General features: G+C 65.3%; 3 protein-coding genes across 7 annotated transcripts; 2 read left to right on the forward strand and 1 right to left on the reverse strand.

Annotated features, from left to right (window-relative positions):
* Positions 1 to 18: 18 nt before the first annotated feature.
* galcb (galactosylceramidase b) lies at positions 19 to 2,831 on the reverse strand. Its single transcript, XM_088436206.1, has one exon. It carries the CDS (start codon positions 2,223 to 2,225, stop codon positions 153 to 155), a length of 2,073 nt encoding a protein of 690 aa, XP_088292332.1. The 5' UTR covers positions 2,226 to 2,831; the 3' UTR covers positions 19 to 152.
* Positions 2,178 to 9,466, forward strand: tbc1d16 (TBC1 domain family, member 16). Of its 5 annotated transcripts, none has more exons than XR_015868098.1 (13): positions 2,182 to 2,779; positions 3,586 to 3,783; positions 3,854 to 4,004; positions 4,305 to 4,586; positions 6,056 to 6,184; positions 6,254 to 6,401; positions 6,496 to 6,660; positions 6,727 to 6,875; positions 7,694 to 7,828; positions 8,099 to 8,285; positions 8,348 to 8,499; positions 8,587 to 8,733; positions 8,953 to 9,101. XR_015868098.1 is itself a non-coding variant. In XM_088436205.1 (13 exons), exons 2-13 carry the CDS (start codon positions 3,618 to 3,620, stop codon positions 9,154 to 9,156), a joined length of 2,043 nt encoding a protein of 680 aa, XP_088292331.1. In that variant the 5' UTR covers positions 2,184 to 2,779; positions 3,586 to 3,617; the 3' UTR covers positions 9,157 to 9,299. The 5 variants fall into 5 exon arrangements, 4 of the variants coding, with proteins under 4 accessions (XP_088292329.1, XP_088292328.1, XP_088292330.1 ...); XM_088436205.1 differs by having other exon boundaries at positions 2,184 to 2,779; positions 8,348 to 8,527; positions 8,953 to 9,299; XM_088436203.1 differs by having other exon boundaries at positions 2,178 to 2,779; positions 3,591 to 3,783; positions 6,254 to 6,660; positions 8,348 to 8,527; positions 8,953 to 9,466.
* A 5,085-nt stretch (positions 9,467 to 14,551) lies between these two features.
* Positions 14,552 to 19,386, forward strand: cbx4 (chromobox homolog 4 (Pc class homolog, Drosophila)). The gene is made up of 5 exons (XM_088436214.1): positions 14,552 to 15,683; positions 15,801 to 15,844; positions 16,152 to 16,217; positions 16,948 to 17,014; positions 17,688 to 19,386. Exons 1-5 carry the CDS (start codon positions 15,615 to 15,617, stop codon positions 18,858 to 18,860), a joined length of 1,419 nt encoding a protein of 472 aa, XP_088292340.1. The 5' UTR covers positions 14,552 to 15,614; the 3' UTR covers positions 18,861 to 19,386.
* Positions 19,387 to 19,500: the final 114 nt, after the last annotated feature.

The following is a 19,500-nucleotide window of genomic DNA, read 5'->3' on the forward strand; positions in this document are numbered from 1 at the left end:
TTACGTTTAAAGAAGTAAGTCCCGCACTGTTTTTTTTTTTTTAATCCAACTTTATTAAAGGCCATTAGGCGAAACGGTCAGGGCAGACGCTCCGGCAAGGGTCAATAAATGACGCGATCCGGCCCGCGCTTCCGTTTGCGCGGCGCAGCGTGTCAGACAGGCGAAAACGACGACGGGCGGGGGCCCCGAGCGCTTCCGGACGCTTTCCGGGAGGCCGGCTTCCCGGCGGCCGCCTTGACGGCAAAATTGTCGAACTGGGCCGGCTGAAAGGAGCCGGTCCCGACGGCGGCCCAGCCGCTTTCGGGCGTCGGCGCCGCGGCGCCGCTCCACAGGGGGACGCCGTCCAACGTCCCCCGCGCAAAGCGGCCCCTCACGCTGAGCGTCAGCGCGTGCCAGCGGCCCGCCCGCGCGGCGCACCGGCCCCGGGCCGCCACGGCGCGGCCGGCCAGGTCGTAGCTGACTTTGTAGGTCCCGTCGGCAAAGACCCAGAAGAAGAGGCCCCTGGCGGCGCGGACGCCCTGGCCGCCCCTGTCCACCCTGGCCGCGAGGAAAACGCCGGCGGCCGGACCGCTCTCGATCAAGACGTCGCAGGCCACGTCCACGTCGCGCCAGGCGTGGTCGCCGATCACGCTTACGGTCTGGTCGGCGTCGGCCGCCCAGGAGACGGGTCGCTCGGTCAGGACCTGCCGCAAAGTGAAGGCGTGCGGCCCGGGATCGGACAGGTTGGCGAAATATTCAAAGACGCCCGTCTGGTCGGCGAAGTAGGGAGCCTCGGAGAAGGGCGCCCCGGGCCGATCGAAGTCGTCCCGGTAGTCCTCGGGGAAGGGCGCCGAGGCGGGCGGGTCCGGGTGCCGGCCTTTCCGCCCGCCCGTCAGCGTGGTGACGGTGTAAACCTCGTCCGGGGCCAGGCGCAGCGTGAAGCGCCCGTCCTTGGGCTCCAGCGGCGCCAGGCGCCGGAAGAAGGCGGGCTTCCCCGTCGGGAAGTTGAAGCGGGAGCGCCACACCTGCAAGCGGGCGACGGAGGCGAAGGAGCCCCGCAGCTCGAAGGTGGCGTTCTGCGCCGACACCGAGTAGGGAGCCAGCGGCGGCCTGATGCACGCCGAGCGATCGCGGCTCATGGTCTCCAGCACCAGCGTGAGGTTCCCGCCGCCGTCGGTCAGGGCCACGTAACTGCCGCCCCGGGCCAGGACGCCCACCGTCTTCAGGTAGGCCCAGCCGGGCCGCGCGAACTGGCAAGTGTGAGCCGTCATCCAGACGGGCGACTCCACCGCGTAGTGGCCGCTCCAGGGCTCGGCGGCCGTCATCAGGCCGTCGCCGCCGAAGGGCAGCGCCCGGTAGTAGCTGGCCACCAGGTTCCAGGCCACGGTGGCCGTCATGCGGCCGTGGACGTAGTTGCGGTTGAGGATGCGCGCCCAGCAGCCCCCGCCCGCCAGGTCGTTGAAGGTGCTGTAGTCCTCCGAGGACCACAGCGCCTTGCCCGTCCGGAGGGCCCGCTCGGAGGCGCGGGTGCCGGGGTAGTGGGCCCCCACCACGTCCACGGCGGCGCTCAGCTCCGGGTCCAGCAGGAGCGCCCCGGAAATGGGCTCCCACAGGTCGTCGCTGGCCACGATGCGCACGCCGGCCAGGCCGCTCTTGTCCAGCGTGTAGCGCAGCAGCTTGATGTAGCCGGCGTCGAAGCTGCGCTCGTTCCAGATGCCCACGTAGTCCACGCGCAGGCCGTGGACCCGCCGGGCGCCCAGGATCCACTTGACCACGTAGGCCGCCGTCACGTCGGGGAAGTCGTAGGGCCACTGCTTGCCGCGGCCCACCCAGCCGGGGAAGGCCCAGGGCAAGGCCACCAGCCGGATGTCGGGGTTCCTCCTCTTGGCCTCCTTCATCAGCCACCACTCGTAGCCTCGCCAGTAGTTCTCGTCGTCCTCGCGGCGCATGTGCGACGGCTCCGTTCCGTCCGTGGTCTGGCCGTCGCCTCCGATTTCCACCTTGAGCATGTGCAGCGAGGCGCCGAAGTCGGGCTTGAAAAGGTAGTCGAGGATCTGGCTCCTGTAGGGCTCCGCGTAATTGACCAGCAGGCGCGACGTGGCCCCGCCGCCGCTCAGGCCCCCGATCCCGTCCAGGATCCGCCCCAGGCCCTCCGCGTCGCTCAGGGGGTAGCGGGACTGCGCCGCCGCCGCAGCCGCCGACAGACAGCAAACGAGGGCCAGGCGAACGCGTACTTTGTGCGCCATGGCGCCGCCGGCCGCCGCCCCGCGCTCGCTCACTTCCTGCTCGCTCCGGGTCGGGTCGCCGCTTCCTGGTCCCCGGGTGTCACGTGATCGGGCGTCATCGCCGCGGAGCGGGCCTTATTTTGGCTTCGTCGAACGGCGTCTCGGCGAAATACGGCGACGGCTCGCCGAAAACGTACACGAAACGGCGAATTTGGGAGAGGCCCGTCCGGTCGGGCCGGAAAGTCCGGCTCGTTACAGCACAACGAGGAAGTGACGAAACGGGCCTTTCAACTTAAAACGCCCGCGGCGCGGATAGGGCGCCCGTCCCGTCCCGTCCCGCGGGGATTATTTACTTTGAAAGTTAGGTCCGGAAGTACGATATTTGCTTTTCGCGAAAGCGGCCGGCCAGCGCGCGAGCCCGGCCGCGGCGTCGTGCGGCGTCGCGGAGCGAGCTGACACTGAGCCGGGAGATTGGGGAGCGAACCACGGCGCCGTCTTCGATTTCCGGAGGGGGGGTCTTGCTGCGTGACGCGGGCGTGCGCCATGGGCCGTAAGCCCCCGCGCCCGGACGGAAGGTGAGCCCCGTCCACCTCGTTGACATGCCGCTTGACTCCTCGCTCGTTTGGAAGCCGGGTGCGCGCCGAGACTCGCCGGTTTGGCGTGTAATTTCATCGAAAGTTAGTTCGTAGTTCGTAGAAGACGTACGCGAAGTACGTCTTCCGAACTGACTTTCGAGTTGGCGGCGCGGTGACACGTCCGAGGAGCCGTTTCGAAGCTGTTAAAACGGGACGGAGGCGGCGGGCCTCTTGTGCGCGTCCGCCGGTCCAGGACGGAGCACCCCACCGAACCCGCGAACCGAACTTTGGCGTGCCTCCGCGGGAGCTGCGGCAACTCCGCCGCGTGCCCTTTCAGAGCAGAGCAAAGCAAAACAACGACCGAGTGAACGCCATCGAATCGCTCCGCTTCAAGTATGCGGATGGAAAGAGGCCCGACACACCTGGCGAGCCGCCCTCTCGCTGGCTCAAACGCAGCAAATCACCCGCAGCGCAATTTGCTCGCTCCGATTTCCGCTCCGTTCGGAAGAAGAGCCAAGTCCGCGTCCGAAATGGCAAGCGCTCCGGTAATCGAGTAGCGGGCGCTCCCGCCCCGAAATGTTTTGGACCCCCGATTCGATTGTCCACCCTTTGAGAAGCCGTCGCCAAAAGCATTTCGGAGCCTTGGAGCGGATCAAACGTTCCCCGGCTCCTAAGCGGAGTCCGGCACGGCGTCGGGACGGCGGGCGCCGCGCTCCGCCAGACGAGACGCAACAAACGAGCGCGCGCGACGGGGGAGAGCGGACGAGACGGCGCGCTTGATATCCTCTCTCCCTCCCGCCCGCCAGTGTAGGGGCCCCGCCTCCCGCCCTGTGAGGAGATGTCCCTGGGCCGGCTCCTGCGGCGCGCCTCCTCCAAGGCCTCCGACCTCTTGACCTCCGACCCCGGGCCGGCGCCGCGCCCGGACGGCGAGATCGTTTTCTCCAAAAACAACGTGTGCGTGCACCCCGCCGAGCCGCTGCCGGGCCCGGCCGAGCACCACCCAGGTCCGTCGCCGCCCGTCGCCGCGCTCCCGGCCTTCCGGAAAGCTGAGCCGGGGCCCGGCGCCGCTCGCAGGCTACCTGTGCGTGCACGTGGAGAAGGACCGGAGCCTGGGCAGCACCCTGATTCTCACCTGGGTGCCCAACTGGCGCATCCGGAGGCAGGACGAAGAGGCGCTGCGCTACATCACGCCCGAGAGCTCGCCCGAGCGCCGCCCGGGCCGCCGGTAGGCGTCCGCCCGACCGCCGGGAGCTAGAAAAGGGCCCGTGCGGTGGCCGTCCGGCTTTGGGAAGCCTTCAACCGCGGCCGCGATTTTTCCTCTCTCGGCCCGGGCAAGGGTTAGGGTTGGGGTTAGTTATCGACCGTCACCGTTCCTGAAATGGCCGACGCGTCAAAAGCTTGGAGTTCATCCTCCGTGCGCGCTTTGAACCGGCCGGGACGGGGCGGGTGGCCGCGCGCCCGGCCCGGCCCGGCCCGGCCCGGCCCGGCCCGGCCAGGCCCCTCAAGTGAAGCGTCTCCCCCGCAGAGCGCGCTCCGGCCCCCCTGCCGCGCAGGCGGAAGAAGGGGACGGGGAGCGCCGCGCCGGCCGGGACCGGACCCGCCCGGCCCCCGTCCCGGGCCCGCCGCCCGGCCGGGAGGATGAGGGGGGCTCGTCCGACGAAGCCGGCCGCGGCAGCACCTTGGACTCGGGCTCGGACTCGGACGCCTTCTGCCTGTCCCCCGTCGGCGAGGCGCTCTGCGACGGCGGCGCCGCCGTCTTCCCGGACGCCGCCGCCGCCTCCGTCTTCCTGGACGACGACGACGACAGGTCAGTGGAAGTGGACTTTGTCACGCCCTCCTCCTCCTCCTCCCGCGAGATGGGATAGGACGGGGAAAGGAGCGTATTTGCCTCGTGCCTCAGCGGCGCGCGCCGGTTTTTCCGGATTTTTCGGTTGTATGTTTTTCTTTTTTTTCCATTCGCCGCTCTAATGAAGTCGGGCTTTGTGCTTGTCAATCGGGCCATCGTCCGCTTTTGGCGCGTAGCCGCTCATCGTCAGCCTTCGGGTCGACCCATATGAGGCTGACGCTTAAGTTGCGGGTTTCCGATATTTTTGCGAGGGCGATCCCTGCCCCTCTTCGGAACCGTTTTTAGAAAGGAGGACGCGAGGACGGATCACGCTCATTCTTTCGACGCCGGCATTCGAGAGTCCGACGTTTTAGCGGCGCGTCTTCCGAGCTCCCGTTCGAATTTGGCCGACGGGCCTCGTCAAATGCCCCCGCGGCTTGTCGCCGGCCTTAGCCGTCCTCCCCTGTGCCCGGCTCGGGCTAAAGGTTCCCGGCGTGTGTGAGAGTAATGACGCTGGGGATGTCCCCAGCGTTTGAAAAGGTGTGTGTGTGTGTTTGTGTGTGTGTTTGCACCCCTGCGCTTGGGCTTCACTTTAACCCCATGATGGACAATCGCTGTGGTGGACGGTTGGATAGATGCAACAAAACCTGTCGAACTGAATAAGAAAAAAAAAATATATATAGTCAATATTGTGGTAAAACGTTGACATTGAACAAGCAAGTGGAGTGAAATTGGCAATGGCAATTCCACTTCCTCCAACTTGCCACCGTGTGGAGCCAGAAGAGAAATGATGCCAACGCGCAATACCGCCAGCGTCCAGCCGGCGGCTCACTTTTCTTCTGCTCAACTGTGAGTGCAGGTACACTAATTCACAAGGTGGCGACACGCAATAAGTCGGGGCTGCTTTGTCACCGTCCGGCCCAAGCGCAGCCGGTGTTTGACTTGCCACATTTACTGCGTGGAATCATTCAAAGCGGGGATCATTCGAAGCGGGGCGGGAGGGAGGCCCGGGGCAGGATTTCACGGTCCGGCTCGGCGAGGACCCTCGTCGCCAAAGCGACGGCCGGCAGCCTTACAAACGTTCCGCCGCTTCCCGTAAGTGCGCCGTTTGAACGTTTGCTTTGTTATGTTGACGGTTTGGCTTCGCTCACGTGTACGCTCATTCGGGTGAAACCCTGGCACCCCTCCCAAAAAAAACCAAAATGGCCACGGTCCACCCTCACTGACGCAACATCATCCCAAAAGCCGCGTCGGATCGCGGCAGGGTCCGCGTCACCAAATTCTGCAAGAAAGCCCTCGGCCGCGCGGGAAGCGGAGGAAGACGCCGGCCGCAAAGCCTCGCCGACCAAGTGGCGCCCGCCCTCGGAGCTTTCCGAGTCGGGAAGGCGCCGGCGTCGGCCCTCTTCCGTCCGAGGGCCGACGCGAGCTTTTCCTTTGCGGGGTCTGGGCAGGGAGCCGTCGGAGGAGCCGGCGCGGCGGGCGGAGGGCGACGGCCGGCGGCGGCGGAAGGCGCCGGAGCAGCTGTGCGGCGTCTTCCGGGTGGACCTGGCTCACATGAGGTCGCTGCGCCTCTTCTTCAGGTCTCTTGGGGCGAAGGGCTGGGTTTCTTTTGCGGGGGGGGCCCCGGCTCACCCCTCCCGCCGTTGCAGCGACGAGGCGCGCGCCAGCGGCCAGCTGGTGATCGCCAGCCGCGAGAGCCAGTACAAGATCCTGCACTTCCACCACGCCGGCCTGGACAAGCTGGCCGAGGTCTTCCGCCGCTGGAAGTGCCGCAGGCCCGCGCGGCTCCAGGAGCAGGTGGGAAACGGAGGGCGACCCGGGCCGGTCCTCGAAACGGACGGCCGACGCCGGAAATCGCGCGGCCCCCGCTCCCCTTTTCTCCTCGGGCCAGGTGTCGGACGACAAGTCCCGCCTTCACTTTTCCATCCGGAGGTCGGCGCCGCCGTCGGCCGAGAGCCACCCCGAGGAGAAGCTCTACCGGAGGCTGGACGTCGGCGCCTGGCTCCGCCACTTCAACGAAAAGGGCCAGCTGGAGGAGGAGTACAAGCTGCGCAAGGTCGGCGAGCCGGCACGGGGGGCTCGGCGTTGGCCGCCCCATGTGATCGGGAGATGACTTTTTCAGGCCATCTTCTTCGGGGGCGTGGAGCCGTCCATCCGCGGCGAAGTGTGGCCCTTCCTCTTGGGCTACTACTCGTACGAGTCCAGCTCGCGGGAGAGGGAGGCCCGGAGGCTCCGCCGGCGCGCGCGCTACCGCGACATCCAGCGGAGGAGGTGAGACCCATCCGCGAGGGAGGGAGGCGTCCGGGGTTAGGGTTAGGAGGAAAAACCCAGCGTGTTCGCCTGGCGCTAGGGGGTGGAGATGGGATCCGGGGAGCGCCGGGGTCGCGGCGGGCCGCTAGGCCGCTCTCCTCGCTGTTGAGGAGACGGCGATTCGGGCGATTCGGGTGATTCGATCGATTCTCCAAGAAGAGGTGTGACGCGTTTTCACGGCGGGGAAAGGGGCCATCGGGCCTTACGACGGAGGCCGATCCGCGTAGCGGAAGCGAGCCTCGGAAGGAAGCGCGTTTCCCTTGCCCGAAACGAATGCCGTTCCAAAGAGGGAAGGCAAACAAGGAAAGCCCGAAGGCTCCGAAGTGAAGGATCGCTGGCAAACGACGTTCTTGACGGTACGCGGCGTGAGGAGGGACGCGTTTTTGCTGGCGGGGCCGGTCTCCTTGTCAACGGCCACCCCTCGCCGCTTGCCAATGAGAGCGCGGAGGAGCCGGCGCCGGCGAGGGGGGGAGCGGCGCAAACAAGCGCTTGCGCGCCGTTGCATCACTATTCGCTATTCCTGCCGGGCCTTAGCTGCAAAACAGGGGCCGCTAATCAAATCCCTTTGGCTTCTCGGCGCGGGGCGGACAAAATAGCCCTTCTCCCGGCGTTACCCTGGAAAACCAGGACAGTCCTATCGGTTCCGAACGGGGCCCCCCGCAACGCCGACTCGCCTTGGGTCTTTTCCTCCCGCCGCGTTTGACCGAGCGCCGACGCGGCCGCTTCGGAGCGCCCGCGCGGCCGCTTTCAAGCGCGGGGCGTCTCTGACCCGGCGCCAGGTTGTCCATGAGCCCCGAGGAGCGCAGCCGCTTCTGGAGGAAGGTCCAGTTCACGGTGGACAAGGACGTGGTGAGGACAGACCGCAGCAACCACTTCTTCAGGGGCCGCGACAACCCCAACGTGGAGACCATGAGGTGCGGATGACCCCGGGGCCGGATCGGCCTTTCGTCCCCGGCCCCGAGCGGCGCGAAGCAAAAAAAAAACAGTCCTAAAGCAGGGCCGATTTCAACAATTTCCTAGACGACGCCTTTCCGGCGTATTTGATTCAACAGAGGCGGCATCTGCCCCGACCTCGTATCAAACTTAACAAAACCTAAGTCGCCGGGACAAAGTCGGCGTCGGGACGAATTCGCCCTCGGTCGGAAAAGGAAGGGTCTGACCCCCGTTTCCCGCGCCGGCCTCAGGCGCATCCTGCTCAACTACGCCGCGTCCAACCCCGACACGGGCTACCGCCAGGGCATGTCGGACCTGGTGGCCCCGCTGCTGGCGGAGATCCGGGACGAAAGCGACACCTTCTGGTGCTTCGTGGGCCTGATGGAGAACACCATCTTCGTCAGCTCTCCGCGGGACGACGACATGGACAGGCAGCTGGTGCGTCGGGCGCCGAGCCGCTCCGACCCGGCAACCCCCGCCCACCGTGCGCCTGCGCGCAGGCGTACCTGCGGGAGCTGCTGCGCCTCATGCTGCCCGACTTCCACCGGCACCTGACGGCGCTGGGCGAGGACGGGCTCCAGCTGCTCTTCTGCCACCGCTGGATCCTGCTGTGCTTCAAGCGCGAGTTCCCCGACGCCGAGGCCCTGCGCATGTGGGAGGCCTGCTGGGCCCACTACCAGGTGGCCCCCTTTCTTCGGCCGGAGTCGGGAGGCCCCTAACCCGTCTAACCCTTTTGCAGACGGACTACTTCCACCTGTTCCTGTGCGTGGCCATCGTGGCGCTGTACGGCGAGGAGGTGACGGACCGGCGGCTGGCCACCGACCAGATGCTGCTGCACTTCGGCAAGCTGTCCATGCGCATGAACGGGGAGCTGGTGCTGCGCAAGGTGAGCGCGGGGCAAAGGACTTGGGCCGCCCTTGTCGGGACGCCGTTCGGGGCCGCTCGCTTCCCTTGGCCGAGCGGCGCTTTGTGCAGTAGCGCGAGGCAAATGAATTTGCCGCTTTTCGCCGAGCCGGGGCCGCCCATATTTCCCCCCTGGCTTTTGTGGCGGGCGAGGCCTTTTCCCGGCCGGCTGAAGGTTCTGTGCTGTGTGTCCCTCGGCCAGGCGCGCGGCCTGCTCTACCAGTTCCGCCTGCTGCCCAGGATCCCCTGCGGACTCCGCGACCTGTGCAAACTGTGCGGGCCGGGCATGTGGGACAGCCGCCACATCCCCGCCGTGGAGTGCTCGGGCCGGCACCCGGACGCGCGGGGCTGCCCTTACGGGGGCGCCGAGCCCCGGGACGCGCCGGCCTTCGGGAAGCGGTCGTGAGGGGGGGCCCGCGTCGGCCGCCCCGGGAGTCTTTTGCTACGCGGAGGCCGCGGCGCGCCCGGTCCGGGACGGCGCCGACATACCGTCGACCTTATCGCGGCCGGCAGACGAATGTCCGGCTGCCTCTTTTCGACTTTTGCAAAAATGACGGCGCTGCCCGCGTTTGTCGTTTTTCGTTCGTGTTTTTGTAGCGAGTCGACTTGACTTGACCCACGCGATACGTCCGTATTTCTATATGTAACGTCCGGTGGGGTCACGCTCTGCGACGCGATAGTATCACGGCAACAAATAAAGGACACTGTTTACCCAAGTGGGATTTTGAAGCGTCGCGTCCAGTACGTCGCTTCTGTAATTGTACTTCTTTCCTGGAAAGCGTCAAAAAGCGTCAAAAAGGCGCGATTCGGGACGCGGGTCAGGGTGCCGCCTGCGCGCGGTGCGCCACGCCGGATGTCCTTGTGGGTCTGGGTCGAGACCGCGCCCCGACCCGACTTCTGTTTGTCAGGCGGCCGCGGAAGGCGAGAGGAAGGCTCCGTGCCGCCCGACCCTCGGATCGGGCCGACGGCGCCTCGGGCCGACGGCGCCTCGGGCCGCGCGCTCGGCGCCGGCTGCCGGCGGCCGACAAGCGCGCCCCGCTTCGGCGTGAAGACCGCGAAGGCGGCGAGGCGAGCGTCTCCGTTCGCGACGCGTCTTCCGGCGACGGCGTTGGCGGTTGTCCTTGTTGACGAAAGCAGCGCTGAGGTTTTGACGCCGTCGGTTCCGGACCCGGCCCGCGACCCCCTCGAAAAACAACAAACCTTTTTGTTGTAATGTCGTGCCCTGAAGAACAGGTACGCCCGAGAGCAAGCGCCAAATGGCTTTTGCGACCGCGCGAGAGAAAAAAAATGGGCAAAAGGCAAAAGTAAGTCTTGTCAACTTGAGTGACCTTTTGCAACACCTGCTTCCAAATGGACAACCCCTCGAGTCCCCCGGCTCCCCACTCTAATTAGCGGCGTGGTCACGAAGAGGATAAAACCAACAAGGAGCGCGTCACGCGGCAGGCGAAGGCCCGGCAGCCCGAGCTCCGCGTTGGCCCCTTTGGCCGGCTTTTCGACTTTCGCGCACTCGGTTAGGATGGAGCGCAGCGGCACGTAGCGCTCCGCCGAGGCTTTGTGTCCGCGCGCGTGGCTTATTCTCTAGGCTTATTCTCCCAGACCCGGGTCCGCTTTGATCATTGAGGGGGTTGGGGGCACCCTTAACGGCCGGCCCCCCGCGCCCAGCCCAGCCCAGCCCCGCCGTCTCGCGCTCGCCTTCCAAACGCTCCGTAAGTGGAGAAGAGCATATCTTCTGCTGCTGGCGTGATGTTTTTCATGTTGATGTTTGCCTCTCTCGGCCCGTCTCTCCGGAGAGCCGCCGCTTTGCACGCGTCTTTGTTTGGCGCGCCGTGGTTACGCGCGTCGCCGTCTCACTCGGTCAGCCGCCACCCTTCGGAGCGACCGTCTCCCACCCAAAGTGTTTGCGCGCCCTCCTCTCACCCGCAGGTAGATTCCCCCTCGGCGGCCCTCCTTTGTCGCCCCCCCCCACCCTTCCCGCCGGTCCCAGATAAGGCGAGCCGCGATCAGTGGCAGCCTCTCCCCCCCCATAGCGCGGCAACCCGGCGGCGCGCCCCGCGCAACCCTTTGCGTGGCTAATTTGAATGAAAAATTGAAATGCTAAAAAAGTGGCCGACGGGCAGTTTCGTCAGCGAGCGCGCCGGTGGCGAAAAGCGAGGTCCCGCCCGCGACCCCGACGAGCCCGAGTCCCAGCCCGAGGCGCCCCCGTCGCGATCTTTGGGGAAAGGCAAAGGCGGACCCCCCCTCGTTCGGCCCCAAAAGGCCCGCCCTCGCTCTTTCGCCGCCGATCGGCGCCGCTCGTATTCCGTCCTCCCACGTGAGAGGGGGCGACTCCGTGGCGCACGGAGGCCGTCCGCGCGCCGTCGGCCGCACGTGCCCCATTTGCCACCCCGGCTCGCTTGGCGTGCTTCGTGTTCCGCGGGATGGAGAAATCGGGACCGAACGTACGTTTGGCGCAGACGGCGGCAAAAGAGAGAGGAAAAAGACTTCGTCGTCTCCGTCAGGAACGGGGCAAAGGCGGCTCCCGAGAAGAGCCGTGCCGCTCCCTTCCCGGCGGAGGTTTGTCCTCCCTCCCGAGCCCTCCGACCGACGCCGGCGGCGGGGGGACGCGGAGCTTGTCTGGATTCCGACCCCTGACCGCTCAACCCAAAATATTTGCCGTCGTCCAAAACGAGGCGGAGCCTTTTGTCCTAAAAGCTACACGTCTTACTTTGTCCGCGCTGCTCTCAACAACAAAGACGCCGAAAGCGCATTGAGTGATTTGTTTGCAATGGAGTCAAATCTATGAAAAGTATGCCTGAAACCAACCGAAGGCGCGTGTTGGAGCTAAAGGCCAAACAACTCAAACGCGTCCAAGCAACCGAAACGCAAAAAGGGCTTAGGCTTAGGGTTAGGGCTTCATTTCTCCCGCGGCGGACTTACCTGAATTTGACGGACAGTCCGCGCCCGGATGATTTGGCCGGCATTTCGAGCGGCGCTCGCCGCCTTGCCCTCGTTTCCATGTGAAAGCGGCGCCCTGTTGGGGGGGGGGGGGGCAAATGTTTGCAGAAGCTTCGGCCAGCATTTTGGCCATTTATGTGCAGCGGAGTGGCCGGACCAGCTCCGTCCCCATATGAGGGCACGGCCCGTTTCCGCATCAGCCCCCCCGGCCCCCCCTCCCTCTCAAATGAGCAAAAGGCCTTTGCCCGCCGCGGCTCCTTTCGCGTTAACAAAGGGCAAGGACCCCGGGGCTGGATGGCGACGCCGGCCCTCCGCCCGCCAAAAAGGGCCTCGGGCGGCCGCTCGTCTGACTGAGCCTCCGTCTCAATGGCGGCTACCTTGATTTATACAATTGACGTTTTCAAGCGGAAGCTTTTCATCCCTCGTGGAGCTCCCTTTCACCGTCGCGGTTGCTTTCGGCGGTCACGCGCCGGTCCGGGCGGCGCCCTCTTTCCCGCTCTCTTTTTGGGCCTCCCCCCCTCAGCTTTTGCAGCGCGTCCCACCTCACTCTCAGGTCATCGACCCCCCCAAAGCCCCGCGCGATCAGGTTAACAAGTTTCCTGTCGCTGCCGCGTGACGTCAGACGCGGCGAGTGTCGCTGCCATGGAGAACGGCGCACGAGGGCGTGTTATGTACGCGGCGGCCGCAGTCCGCGGGGACCTTGTCTCCAGCCGATATTCCAAAACAAGCTTGTTTTGAAGCGGCGGGGGCCCGCCGAGGTACCCTTAGCGTAGATGCACTTTGCTCCTGTTACTCGGGCCAGGGCTTTGGAGCGCCCGCGAAGACAAACAAACCAAAAGGAATGGAGACAGAGGGCCGGCGGACAGCCCCGTAGCCGGAGCTCGCGCCGCTTTTGCCCGGAATGGGGCAAGGTCCGGAAGGCCGCGCTTTTTGAAGGCCGCCCTTGAGTTCGGGGGGCCTGTCGGCCTCCAAGTCCCGAGGCCGCCCGCCGACTCCCGCTTTTGGCCATCCGGGGCGAGAAGCGGGGCGAGAAGCGGGGCGAGAAGCGGGGCGAGAAGCGGGGCGAGAAGCGGGGCGAGAAGCGGGGCTTCGCTTCTCGCCCCGGCGGCGGGTGCCCCCGAAGGACTTTGCCAAGTCCGCTCGTCGGAAGCGTCGTCGCCAAACATCGGCGCGCCCGGCGCAAAATTGTGGCCCGAAGCTAAAGCGAAGATGTGGGAGCGGCCCCGCCCCCTTCTAGCCAATTAAGACGCAAAGAATTCGCGCCTCTCGTGGTGTGTCCTCACCGTTCGATAGTGTACTTTAATGACGGCCCCCCCGAGCGCCGGCCAGCTCTCCAAATGCTCTTCGCATTTTTCTAATAGCACCCCCCACCCCGTCCTTGAATTCTGTCCCACTCAACTCTTTTCTTCCATGGGAGGGAGGAAGGAATAAGATGCTTCTGCGGGTCGGTGGGGAGAGCTGGCATGGTGCCCCCCCCCCCCTTTCTTTTATCCCCGAACTTGCTTTACCTCAGGCCTTCGTTTACACGCCCCCCCTTCCCCTCCCCAAAATATCCCCATAGCCTCAGCTGGCACCGTGGGTGGCAGATGCCAGAGGAGGGGAGGCCCGGCCCCCCTTTCAGTTTTAGGGAAGCTTCTTCGGCTCCAGCGTCGGGGACGGGGGAAGCAAGAATAGAAGAGAAGCAACGGAAAAAAAGGTGGTAAGGTTGAAATATCTGTTCCCGGCCGAGCTCATGACTTAACCTGACCCTGGTCCTCCCACACACGCACACGCAACATTGTAAGAGGCGCAGAAAATCCTTTCATTGTTTCCCCAATTTCAAGAGCACTTGGCCATTGCGCCTTGGAGCCGGAGCGCGGCTACCGCCTTGCATCTAAACGCAAAGCGGCTCGTCTGCCTCGAGATGAAAAGAAAAACAAGAAAAGGAGACGGCCCGACCCCGCGCGCCGCTTTTTCACCTCGGCGCGTCGCGACGAGGTGAAAATGAAGCCAAGGTCGCAGCGCCGCCAGAACGCTTTTCTCTCCGATATCGGGGAGCCGCGAGGTAATCGAGGCCTGCTTTTGTGCGTTCCTGCGGGGCGGGTCCACTTACGAAGTTTGCTCGCGCACGCACGCCCGCCAAGGCCCTTTTGCGGCCGTGGCGAATTTCCGGGCGGCGAGGGCGAATTTCCGGAAGGCGTAGTCAGAGGCGCGCCGCATGCAGTTGGGCTTCTGCCGCAGCCGCTTCCACCCAACGGGCAGCGTCAACGCCTTTCGGAACGAACGCGGTCGAGCGTTGAACGACTTCGGCCGGTCGGGCGGAAGTGTCGGCGCGAACGGCAGCGTGCTTTTCGCGGGCTGCGAGTTACCTGCAATTGGATTGGTGCGCGCGCGCCGTTGCTAGGGAAGCAGCCGGGGCGCGCGCACGGGGCGGGGGGTTTCAGGGAAGAAAACAACAGTGTTGACGGGCGCAACCGGAGGGCTTGAACGGAGGCACTCGGGGTGTCTCGTCGGGGCCTCGAGCCTCCCGTGTGGATTCGCGGTGCAAAAGTGGCGAGTGGCGGCGCCTTTGGCCGCTTGCTGCTCATGACCATATAAGGCGAGCTGGCGCATATCACTCGCGCCCGCCGCTGTAGCAAGTCGGCGCGCTCGCTTTTAACCCTTTTCGCGCAGAAATGTGCCCCCCCCCCCCTCCCTCCCTCCCTCCCTCCCGGTTCAGTGTAGCTCGGTGGCGTTTTTTGGTTTTGCGCTTTCCTTCCCTTGTTGTTGAAATGTTCCCTGCAAGCGGAACGGACGATTCGGATGAAGAAAGCTTGAAGAGCTGCATGCACGTGCCGCTGCCCCCCCCCGCCTGACCTACATTTGGCTCAGGGCACCGAGCAAAGGCTTATCGTGACGTTTTTACGAAGAGTCGTTATGCAAAATCAAAAAGTTCAAGGTCTCGAGAACTCAAGTATGCACGGGGGACCGGGCGGAACGAAAGAAGGCCAGACTCATTTGGGGGCGATATTTTTCCCGGGCCAAAACCCCGGTGACAAAATTGAGGACACTGAAGCTGCGCGACAAGTGACGGAGAACTTTCTCGGTTGCGCTACGTTGCGTCGTCCTCGGCCTTCCTTTTCTATCGCGTTGAAAAAAGCAAACCGGTAGGCCCGCGATACGGCACAACGAGGGCGACCTCGGAAAAAGTAAGAGGAAGGGTCTGAAAAGGACCTTTCGGGACTCGCGGCCTCTTCTTATGCCGCGCTTCCAAAGCTCCGTGCACGCGTCGCACCGAGGCTCGCGTGAACTTTTGAATCGGCGCAAGGCGGGGGAATGGGAATGGCGTAAGAGGGCGAGGGTTTGGCTGCAAGCGCGGCGGAAATTGAAATCGTCCTTCCCCAACGCATCATCTCTGGCGAGGCCGCCCCTAACCCTAACCCTCATCAAGTTCACCCGGCCGGAACTTCAGCTGCGTGTTCTTTTTCGTCGCTCATTCCAACGCGCGCGCGCCGCGGCGATCTCTGCCCTTTTGGGCGCCTGCGTGTTTAGCGGCCTCGGAGGGCGCTCGGCCGTCGGCTTTTCTTTTCCTTCGCCCCGTTTGCCGTTCCCGCCTTCGAGCGGACGAGCGTTCTCCGCGAATTCCCACACGTCCGCGGAGAAAGGGACGCAGGCCTGCCGGGAGAGGTCTCCGCCTCCCCGCCTGACGTCACGCGCCAAAGCCGGAGCGCTGGCTCGCTGGCTCGCTGGCTCGCTCGCTCTCTCGCTCGCTCGCTCGCTCGCTCGCTCTTTCGCGGGAGCCGAGCAGTTGAGGACCGGCGCGGCGCGGCGCGGGGCGGCGCGGCTGAAGAGCGTGCGGAGGAGGACGCCTTTGCACGTACTGCACACGCTGGGAAAAGGCGAGGCGGCCGGCCGGCGCGGCCATCCCGCCTTGTCCCCCCCGCCTTGCCCCGAGGCGCGACTGAGGCGAGAATGGAGCTGCCCGCCGCCGGGGAACACGTCTTTGCGGTGGAGGGCATCGAAAAGAAGCGCGTCCGCAAGGTAAACGCAAGTGCGCGCCGCCTTTTTTTTCTTTTTCTTCTTCTATTTTTTGGCGCACCGCGGCCCACGGAGCATTGAGCGCCTCGGGGAAATGTCTTTCTGTGCGTGTCGCCGCAGGGGAAGGCCGAGTACCTGGTCAAGTGGCGGGGCTGGTCTCCCAAGTAAGTGTCATCTTGCAATCGTCGTCCACGGGCGCCTTTCGCGACGGGGGTGGGAGGGGGGGGCGGCCATGTAATCCCCCTTTAATGATTTGCGCGAGCGACACAGCGCCGCCGCTAAAATGGCCGACCGGCGCGCGCAGACGGCGCGACGCTCCATTTGGCTCCATCCCGGCGACGAGCAAGCGTCGAAGGCGGCGTCGCGTCGCATCGCGTCGCATCGCGTCGCGCGTCGCGTCTCGCCGCCGTCCGCTCACAGGCGGATGACGCGCCGGGCTCGGCCGACGGCTGTTTGGGCTCTTCCCCGCAGATACAACACATGGGAGCCGGAGGAAAACATCCTGGACCCGCGCCTCCTCCTCGCATTTCAATACAGGTGAGGCCGGACTTTCTCGGACCTTATGGGGGCCGGCCGCTGTTAGCCTGGGAAAAGACCCCGGCCCAGCCCGGGTTTCTTTCTCACCATTTCAGGAGAATTGACAAGTACACCTCACACTCTATTCAAAAGACACCGTTTGGGCCCGCTCCCGACGACGCCAGCCAAGCTCGAAGGAAGGTCTACGCTCCAGGAGCCCCTTCCCAAGCTTCCCGGACCTTTCGCTCGCCGCTGCCGACCGGAGACTCTTTTCTCATCGGGCGGGCGACGGGGCTCCAAGAGATTGAGCGATGCCTGAAACGAAAGCTTTAGTCGTCCGTTTGGAGACGGGGCGACCCGGGACGGGTCGGAGAGACCGCGTCCCTCGGCCGGCCTGGCGATGAGGACCGGGTGGGCGGGGGGTCTGGGCTTCCCCGCCGCCCCCGCGACCCAAGCGGTGGCTCGGATGGCTAGATGTTCATTTGGATCGTTGCCAAATCATGCCGCGAAGCCATTGTAGCCTCCCCCAAAAATATTAGCCAATCCTGAGCAAATCCGGCAGTTGCGCCGCTCCTGCTGCACCTGCCGACCTTGGCCACCAGGAGGCGGCGTCAAACTTTCTAGCCGCCAACCGAAAAGACTCAGCGGCAGTTGTTCCGCATTCAAAGCGCTCTTGCGCATGTGCACTCGCACCTGACCTACGCCTGGCCGTTCTAGACCCGTGAAGCTACCGTTCTCTGTGTCTCCACAGGGAGAGGCAGGAGCAGCTGATGGGATATCGCAAGCGGGGACCCAAACCAAAACATCTTCCGCTGCAGGTAATTTTCATGCGCGCGCATCTCCATCGGCCTCCCGTGCTGTTCCCGGTCCTAGAAAGTTTTTCTTTCAGGCGAGCGCCTCCCCGGCCGGCGATCTCTCCTACCCCCGCGTTGCTTGTACTGTGCGCCTCGCGGCGGGCGCCCGCGCCCTTTACGGTCCGCCGCGTTGCCGGGCGTTTGAGCGGGAGAGCCCGTGGCTGAAATGCGCCCCGTGTGCTCGCGCTCCGCTCGCCCTTGTTCTCGGGGAGCTCGTCAGCCTTAGCAGATGAAGCGGGAGGTGTGAGCTGGCACTTGACTGACCTGAGGTCACCGCTAAAGGCCGTGGAGCGTTCCGCTGCGTCGCCCCTGGGGGGGGGGGGGGGGGGGGGGGGACTTCCTTTCCAAGGCCGCGGCGCGCTTTTATCTCGTCTGAGGTACGGAGTCTTGTGTGGACGCGCTCCTCTCGTTTGTTCTGCAGCCAGGGGCAAATCGAATAGACTTGTGTGCGAACGGCTTTTTTCGGGGTACGGTGTAGGCCTCCCATCACCAATTGTCGCCCAAGCGATAGTGCGGTAACTCCCCAAATGGTGCGGAGCGCTTTTCGGCGTGGCAAAAGAGTGTATTTTCCGCCGAAACGTGCGGGAGGTCACGCTCGTGGACGTGGCCGACTCAAGTTCTTCACCTGTGCTCTTAGGTTCCCTCGTTCGCCCGGAGGTCGAGCGTCCCGGCGGGCTTTGGGGAAGACGGCGCCGAGCGCGAGCGCGGCCCCGAGCGGGAGCGCGGCCCCGAGCGCGTCCCGGAGCCCGGCCGCGAGCCCGGCCCCGAGCCCTGCCCCGAGCGCGTTCCCGAGGGCGAGCGCGGCCCCGAGCGCGGCCCCGAGCGCGGCCCCGAGCGCGGCCCGGTCGGGCGCGCTCGGCCTCAGCAGTACGAGCTGAACAGCAAGAAGCACCATCCGTACCGGCCCGTGCCGGCGGAGCAGCCGGCCAACGGCAAGAAGAAGCACATCTACCAGCTGAACAGCAAGAAGCACCACCACTACCAGCCCGACCCCAACGCGTACCGGACTCAGGCTCCCGAGCCGGAGACGGCGCTCCGGGTTCGGGGCTCCGCCGGGAGCCCGGCGCCGCGGCGGGAGCGGCTCGGCGACGAGGACGCGGGCCGCCCGAGCAAAGTCCGGGAGGTCCGGGCCCTCGGCAAAGAGGCCCGGCGGGACGTCCCCGGCGCTCCGGGCGGCAAGATGAAGATCATCAAGAACAAAGACAAGAACGGGCGCATCGTCATCGTCATGAGCAAGTACATGGACGGGGACAAGGTTCGCGGAGCCAAGGCTAATAAAGACGGCGCCCGGAAAGGGCGGAGCGGCACGCCGGCGCTTCCCAAAGAGCTCTGCGGCGGCACCTGCCCGCTCGCCGCCGACAACCCCCCAAAGTGCCCGCTCAAGGAACGGCATTTCTTCAAGCCTTCCCCCAGCACGGCCGAGGAGTACAACACGGAGGTGGCTCGCGGGCGGGCCGGCTTGCCCGACGACCCGCCGGCGCCGCCCGCCGCCGCCGCCGTCCCCTCCTCCGCCGTCATGGACCTCATCCGCATTCCGTCCTACCCCGCCGGCCGCGAGAGAAAAGCGGCGCCGCCCGACGGCCGCCGCGGGCCGGGCCGGGCCCGGGCCCCGCCTCGGGACGGGCCGGCGGACCCCCGCTGCGCCGGCGGCCAGGAGGAGCCCATGGACCTCAGCCGCCCTAAGGCCGAGGGGCGGACGGAGCCGGGGAGCCCCATCCCGGCCGCGTCTCCCTTCGTGGGAAACGTCGTCGTCACCGATGTGACAACTAACAGCGTGACCGTGACCTTCAAGGAGTACGTGGCCTTCTGAGGGAGCCGCTCGGCCGTCGGCGCCGCACGCAAACGCTCTGTACGCTTATCATTCAAATTGAATGTTTCCTTTTTCTTACCGCGAACGTAGCCGAGCGAGCGGCCTCCGGGATTCCGGGCGGATACTCGGAGTCCGCTTCCGAAGGGGCGGGGCCGAGCATAGGCCCGGGTAGCTTTGCCGGTGTTCTGTGCGGCGGCGGCGGCGGCGGCGGCCACCTGACATCAAAGGGAAAGCGCTCGATTGCTCTCTTTTACCCTCGCGATCGGGACGAAGCCGGGCGGGCCCTTTTTCAAGCCGTTTGGACCACATGTGACTGTAATCCATTGCCGGTCATCGCTTCTCCTGCTCGTGCCCGCTCGCGCCAGTCGAACGGCGCTTCGCCGGCGCGAAGCTTCCGGCGTTCCCGGCCGGCTAACTCCTTCCGATCTTTCCGCGAAACGTCATCGAAGGCCAAACCATCAAAAGCGCCCCGTTTGGCCAGCCCGACCATGTAGAGCGAAGGCTCCAATAAATAGCACTTTTGGGGTTTGGTTTTTTTTTGCAGTTGCTCGCGCACAGTGGCCTGTGCCACGGGGGGGAAACGCATCGCGACCGTCGGGGACGACCGAGCCGGCGTCCGGGGTTCGCCCGTCAAACGCCA

Source organism: Hippichthys cyanospilos, chromosome 16 (genome assembly GCF_059441005.1).
Source record: "Hippichthys cyanospilos isolate Australia breed blue-spotted pipefish chromosome 16, RoL_Hcya_1.0, whole genome shotgun sequence".
In the NCBI taxonomy this organism is placed as follows: domain Eukaryota; kingdom Metazoa; phylum Chordata; class Actinopteri; order Syngnathiformes; family Syngnathidae; genus Hippichthys; species Hippichthys cyanospilos.

Coding starts and splice junctions, on each gene's coding strand:
- cbx4 (XM_088436214.1), top strand. CDS start 15,615: ATGGAGCTGCCCGCCGCCGGGGAACACGTCTTTGCGGTGGAGGGCATC. Junction 15,684..15,800: donor AAAAGAAGCGCGTCCGCAAG/GTAAACGCAAGT, acceptor GTGTCGCCGCAG/GGGAAGGCCGAGTACCTGGT. Junction 17,015..17,687: donor CAAAACATCTTCCGCTGCAG/GTAATTTTCATG, acceptor CTGTGCTCTTAG/GTTCCCTCGTTCGCCCGGAG.
- tbc1d16 (XM_088436203.1), top strand. CDS start 3,618: ATGTCCCTGGGCCGGCTCCTGCGGCGCGCCTCCTCCAAGGCCTCCGAC. Junction 3,784..3,853: donor CCCGGCCGAGCACCACCCAG/GTCCGTCGCCGC, acceptor CGCCGCTCGCAG/GCTACCTGTGCGTGCACGTG. Junction 7,829..8,098: donor CCCAACGTGGAGACCATGAG/GTGCGGATGACC, acceptor CGCCGGCCTCAG/GCGCATCCTGCTCAACTACG.
- galcb (XM_088436206.1), bottom strand. CDS start 2,225: ATGGCGCACAAAGTACGCGTTCGCCTGGCCCTCGTTTGCTGTCTGTCG.